The sequence below is a fragment of the Acinonyx jubatus genome, chromosome C1 (assembly GCF_027475565.1).
Source record: "Acinonyx jubatus isolate Ajub_Pintada_27869175 chromosome C1, VMU_Ajub_asm_v1.0, whole genome shotgun sequence".
NCBI classification, from domain to species: Eukaryota; Metazoa; Chordata; class Mammalia; order Carnivora; family Felidae; genus Acinonyx; species Acinonyx jubatus.
In genome coordinates, this window is record NC_069381.1 from 92395498 (window position 1) to 92402163 (window position 6666).

Sequence of the window (6666 nt, forward strand, 5' to 3'; positions counted from 1 at the left end):
CACGGGGTTTTCCAGGTGTGGGTCTGAGTCCCATGAGGGACAGGGCTAGGCTTCTGAGCTGCTCCCAGCCAGCGTCTGACTTCTCTCTGGGCCCCAGGACAGTAGCGAAGGGCAGGACCGGGGTTGTCTGGTGCAAGGACCAGGGCCTGGAGAGAGTCTGGGCCGCCTACAAGTCAGCGAGGGGAGGGCCAGGATGGTTCCTGCGGCCCAGGGCCATCTGCCACCCTCCTTCCACTTTGGCTCCCTTGGCCCTGCCCGGCCGGGACCGCACGCCTCAGCCTCAGCTCCCTAAGACCTGGCAGGGGGACCTTGGGGCACCCCTTGGAGCAGCCACAGACCCACTTTTGTGCAGCTGTTGAGACCAGTGGCAGCCAATGGATGAGGGCCGGGCAATGGACCTCATTTACCTACCAAGCACCTACTATGTGCCAGGCACCACAGAGGGCAACCGGGGGGGTGGGGCCGCCTAAAGAGCTGCCCGTCTGTTCCGGGCTGGGCCTGCCTGAGCACAGAGGAGCCTGAGAGACCCGTCCTCGAAGGGGCAGGGGTCCCTGGTGACAGCTACAGGAGGTGGCACCGGCTGAGTGGGGTCTCGGGCAGCACGGAGGTGGGCCTGGGGGCAGCCAAGTGTCCACCCTCATCCTGCCTGTTAGCACTGTCGCCACCAGGGTGTCCAAGAGTGTCCTGCACTGTGTGGCCCTCGCTAGTGCCCAAGAGATGCTGGTGAAAGATGGGGTTGGTGTAGGGGTGCAGGCTGCAGGGGCCCTAGTCCTGACTCCTGGCTCTCAGCCCCTCTGTCAGTGAACAGCTGCCCAAGCTCCATTCTCTCTGCCACGGTTTGCTGTGGACCATTTGCAGGCTGTAAGGGGAGAGTAGAGGGACTCTGCTCTCAGAAGGAGGCTACAGAAATCCTACTGTGCTTTTTTTGCATTAACAGTTCCTTCCTGCTCCTCCTTCTCCACTCTTTGCTTTCCTAGTACAGGCGTCTCTGTGCTGCTCCTGGGCCCTGTATGTCCTCTCCTGTCTCTTCCTTGCTTCTCTCTGTACTCCCCCTTTCTGCCCCTCTTGTGCTCAGCCCTCCTGCTCCCCACCCCCTCCCCTCCTCTTTCTGTCCCTCCGTCTTTTGCTGGCTTTGTCTCCGTGACTGTTTCTTCCCCCAAGCTTCTCTGTGTTCTCTCTTCCATGCCTCTTGGTCTCTCCCCCGCCTCCCTGGAAGGCCAGCCTGATGTTGTTCAAGTGCAATAACTTGATGACATGCCCAGGGAGGGAGGGGGGCAGAGATCATCACCTATCTTTTTGATGAGCCTCTTGTGCAGCCCCAGGGAGTGGTTGTGCTCTCCCCAGAGCCCAGAGCACCACCGCCCCCCCCGCTTCCCCCCCCACCCCCACCCCGCTACCAGCTGTCATCGAGCACCTTGGGCCTTCTTCCCCCTTGACTGGCCAGGTCTGCAGATCCTGGATGGTCCGGCTACCTGTGCAGGCAAGGAGAGCTGACTCCGGCCCCCTGGGGAGTCATGCTTTGGGCATGCTTCTGGGTGTCACGGGGTCTTCCCTGACAGCTGGGGGTGACAGAGCCCACATTTACAAGTTTATATAAATACGTACTGAATGCCATCAGGGACCAGACACTGTGCGTGGCCTGCCTCTCCTGGCCGTCACAGCCACCCTGTGCGGGGGGCTGAGCAGTGACCACACCCCCCATGAGAATCCAGAAGGCCTCAATAGCAGGCTTGCTTAAGGCAGGCCCCAGGATGGCAGATGGACACATGGCTTTTATGGAGTTCACGGCCTACTCGTACCAACATCCAGTCAGTCTGTTCAGGAGTATGGCCAGGGCCTCCAGGCACCTTGGCATTCACAGATGTGTCCCCAGAGCCCTCCCCCAACGCAGACATGGTGCTTGTTTCCCAGTGACACAGTTGTGTCTGTTGTTGTTTGCGAGAGGCTCTGAGCCTACCCTACTGCCCCGATCTCCCTTGCACGCGCTCATTCCTTTCCCCCAAGTCACAAACCCAGCCATTCCCGCTAACCTTCCCCCCAATTATGGCAATCATTTCTGATTGCATGTTCTGATTAGACAATTGCATTTGCTCATGCTAATTGCATAATTATGACAAGCAATTACATGGGAAAAATTATGAAATTTCCAGGTTCCAACTATGACTTGAGGGCCCAGCAAGGTGCCCCCTATTGTCCCCCTTGGGGAAGGCAATGGGAACTCCAGGCACTGCTCCAGGGGGCAGGTGGTGATCTTCTCTCTGTTTCCTGGAACAGCACTAATTCTGCTGCTTCTCTCCTCGTGGCCCTTTAGGACCATGGGACTCTCTAGACCAGGGAGCCTGATTTGAAAAGCATAAATCAGCAGCTGTGGCCCTCACCTGTCACAGGGGCACCAAGTAGCCTTGGAGAGATGGAGCCTGAGATGGGGCTCTCACATGCTTCTAGAAGCCAGGCCCTTCCCCAGTATTGCCAGTGTCCTGGGCAACACCCCCTGGGTAGATGGTCTGAGGCAGAGAGGCGAGGCAGGCGGCTTGTTTTCCCTTCCTCCGTGCTCAGAACTCTGACTCCCGCCACTTTCCTCGGAAGTCCCACAGCCAGTGAGAGAGATTGCAAGCCACCCTCTTCCCCATCTCACCTTCTTTTGTGTCCTGCAGAACACATCTCAAACTTTGGCCCCCTCCAGGAAGCCTTCTCGGATTAACTCTGCTCTGGGCATCTCACATGGTATGTCCTCAATCCTGCCCATCCCATGCGTTGTCTACCACAGGATCCTCCCCTCCAGAGGCTGGGAGCTCCCAGTTGGCCAGGGAGAAGCCTCATCCCTGCGTTACTCCCTCTGCACAGATGCCCTGACATCATGGAATCCATGGGGAGGGGAGGGGGGGGCAGGGCACACACTCTATGCACATTTGCAAATTCTGTCTTATTTCAGATGTACCAAGGGAGTTGACTATTTAAAGAATACTATAGCAGATCCTTTGGTAAAGATTAGAATCACTTGCTGATTTAATTTTCGTGTGAATTTGGATTTTCATGTCTCTAGGGGAAGAGGGAGGGGCAAAGGAGAGGCTGCAGGCAGGTTTATATCTTTCCACAGCCTGTCATACTGGATCCTGCATAGCTCAGCATGTTTAAATTTTATCTTCATTCAGAAGACGTGATTTGAAACCTTCTCTGTACCCGGCTCTGCGCCGGTGGTAGGGGATACAAAGACTGGTCCAACTCCCTCCCTCCTGATAGTGAGGGAGACACAGACGTGTCACAGACGTGACACAGATGCGTGCCAGGGGCATCCACACAGGTGTGCTCAAGGGGGGGTGATAGATGCAGGGACATGGGACTGCCTGCACCCAGGACTGGGACAGCAGGGAAGGCTTCATGGAGGAGGTGGTTTTCAACTAGCATTACAGACTTCACAGGGGACAAGCAAGTAGAGGAAATGGCAGGTGGTTGGCTGCAGTGGAGGGTGCAGTGAGGGGAAGCAATGAGGTTTGGGCGGCAAGCAGGGCAGAGCATGGTGCCCACGGATGTGGGGCTGAGGAGGCTAATTTTGATTCCAAAGGCTAAAAGGATTAAACTGGATGGTGTTACGCAGAGCAGGGACTTGGCTCACTTTTATTTAGGAAGAGCCCTTTGGCTGCTGCACGAATGGACCCAAGGGGGTGGGACTGGACAGAGGATATGAACTATGAATTCTGAGCCACAGAAAATGGAGGAAGGGGAGAACCTGAATTGGCTTGGGGTCAGTGCAGATGTGGACGAGACAAGACATGGGTTTTGGAGACCTTTCCGAAGGAGAAGGGAAATAACAAGAGGGCTCATTTAAGGGAGAAGAGGGGGAGGGAGGTGCAGAAGCAGCAGGGAGCCTGTGGCAGCACTCTGGTTGGTGGGAAAGGGCAAGATGTCAGGGATTTCTTGCCTGGTGGGCTTGGTTTCCCTATGGACTAGAATTTGGGTCACTGCCGAGAGTGAGAACGCGGCCTGAAGCTGCCAGGACCTGAAGCGACCCTGGGCAGGGGATCAGGGCTAGGTGCTGTGGAAGGGAAAGGTCTGGAAAGTCCAAGGTGTTGGCAGCTTGGAGGAGATTTTTTTTTTAATGTTTGTTTTTGAGGGAGAGAGCACAAGCGCGAAAGGGCAGAGAGAGAGGAAGACAGAGACTCCAGAGCAGATTTTAGGCTGTCAGTACAAGGCACAACGGTGGGGCTCGAACCCACGAGCCGTGAGATCATGATCTGAGCCTGTGGGAAGTTCTACTGACTGAGCCATCCAGCCGCCCCTGGAGAAGGTGGTTTTTAACCAACGTTCAAGTGTAGCCCAGGCTGAATGGAAGGAAAGGAGAGGAGGAGGAAGAGGAAGAGGAGAGCTCGCAGAGAAGGGTGGAGCATGGAGAGTGAGGGAGCCAGGAGGAGCTCCTTGGCAAAAACCACCCCACCAGAGGTGCACCCGTTTCCCGCTGCACCTGTTTCCAAAATTCGGTTACGATGATACCTTCCTCCTGGGCTTAAATGTGCCAGTGTATATAAAGGGCTTGACCCAGGAGACCTTAGACAAGCGGACAGAAAACTGCCAGCACAGAAGTAGCTGACATGGCAGAGGCCCCGTGCGTGTTCCGTATTCACCTCGGAGCCCTGGGTGTCTGCCGAGTGCCCGGAACACCAAAGGCCCCGAGCAGATGTTCCTGGAGGCAACGGCACTAACGGCGAAGACCCAAGCTATGCTGCCTGCGTGTGATCAAGCTGGGCTCCATGGTCTCCTCTGGCAAATGGTGCCTCCGAGGTTGTGAGGATTCGATGCGGCGAGGCCCCCCGATGCAGACACGGGTGGTGAACCGTTCTGTCCTCTCCACGCTCACCTTCCTGAACGCCTGAGGCCTCCCCCTGCTGGCGCCTGCAGATCTCTGCCCAAGGGTTTTCCTCTGGTCACAGGAGCAATGGCACTTGTGCAGGGCACGCAGCCAAGGGGTTAGCACCGCCACCAACCAAAGGCAGGGACCCAAGCACACACATTCGGGTGGTACCACTCAGGTGGACTCCATGCAGCCTTCCGGAGCACCCAGTAGGATTGAAGCCTCCCGGTTACTCACAAGGGCAACCTGCTTCTTCCTTCAGCTCTGTCTTCCCTCCCTTCCTAGTCTCACCTCCTCACCTCCCTGCTGGCGCTTCCCGGGGCCTCCTCCCAGCTAAATTCGCGCCCTCGAATCCCTGTCTCAGGGTCTTCTTCTGGGAAACCCAATCCAAGGGAGCGTGTAAAGTGCTCGACAGGAAGAAGGCACTTGGTAAATGTTAGCCGGCTCGCTAGACTGAAAGCTTCGTGAGGGCAGGATGTATCCATTGCGACAGGATCTCCCCCATCCAGAGACAGGTCCTGGCGAAGAAGGCACTCCATCCATATGTGTCGAATGAATCCACGAGGACGTGTTTCCTTTTGCCCTCTCTGCTTTGGGACCCTCCTGTTCCCTCTCCCGCTCTCCTTTCTCCGGGTCATGTGTTTTCTTTCCTGGCCCTCCTTTTCTCCTCTTCTCTCCTCCTTTCTCTCTTCATGGAGAAACGAAGGGAGACATGTCCCTCTAATTTTGCCAAAGTCCCACTCTCAGAATGAGCCCTCCTGTAGCATTGTGACATCACTGTGCATTAGCCAATGGCTGTCCATTTGGGCTGCCCCCCCCCCCCAGCCTCCGAGGGCCACCACCCCCCATTGATAGGAGAAGTCACCTGCTCCGGCACTGGCCCTTAACCCTCAGGGCAGCTGCAGAGTGGAGCATGGATCCCTCCTGATTCCATTCTTGGCCCAATGTTCCTCACAGTCAAGCTGCTTCTGGGCCAGCGATGCAGCCTAAAGGTGTCAGGGCAAGAGAGTGTGGCCATGCTGAAGAAGCTGGTGTCGGAGCGACTGCAGGTGCCCGAGGAGCAGCAGCACCTGCTCTTCCGAGGCCAGCTTCTGGCCGATGACAAGCGTCTCTCCGACTACCGCATCGGGCCCAACGCCTCCATCAATGTCATCATGCGGCCCTTGGCAAAGTCCGCTCCCGGGGAGGCCCACCAGCCCCAGCCCCTGTGGCACCATCTGGGCCTGGTCTTAGCCAAACACTTTGAGCCCCAGGACACCAAGGCGGTGCTGCGGCTGCTGAAGCGGGAGCACCAGGAGCGCCTGCAGAGGATAAGCCTGGGTGACCTGGAGCGGCTGGCGCAGTGCCTCCTGCTAGAGGAGCCGGTAGTGGAGCCCCCGGGGGAGAGGGAGCCTGAGGCCGAGACCTCGGCGCCCCAAGACAAGGAGGAGGAGGAGGAAGCAGAGGAAGAGGAGGCGGGGAAGGCTGATCAGTAAACTGGCCCATGCTACTCATTTGCATGTTCAAATCCACCTGGTCTCATCCTTCTGTGTTCCCTGGTGACTCCCCACTAGTTCCTGCTGAGGGAGATGCGTCCACACCCCTTTCTGAAACTTCAGAGCAGCTGGACCCCTCTGTCCTCTCTTGGGTCTGTGGTACCCGCTCTGAGACACAGTATGATTCCACCCCCATTACCATCCCTGACAGGGTTCTGATCACCCCATGGGTGGCCCTAAAGGGGTGGTCAAAGGCCACCTCCCCCTCCTGGGCTGGACACCCCCTAGGCAACCTGCCAGGCTGCAGAAAACCTCCTGCCCAGAGTCTCCATGGCTTCTCCTTTG

The 6666-nt window shown here is 57.2% G+C and overlaps 1 protein-coding gene across 1 annotated transcript; it reads left to right on the forward strand.

The window, feature by feature from the left end:
* The first annotated feature begins 5667 nt into the window (after positions 1-5667).
* On the forward strand, positions 5668-6369 carry UBL4B (ubiquitin like 4B). The gene has a single exon (XM_027058386.2). The coding sequence runs from the start codon at positions 5791-5793 to the stop codon at positions 6319-6321; it is 531 nt and encodes a 176-aa protein (XP_026914187.1). The 5' UTR covers positions 5668-5790; the 3' UTR covers positions 6322-6369.
* The last annotated feature ends 297 nt before the right edge of the window (positions 6370-6666 follow it).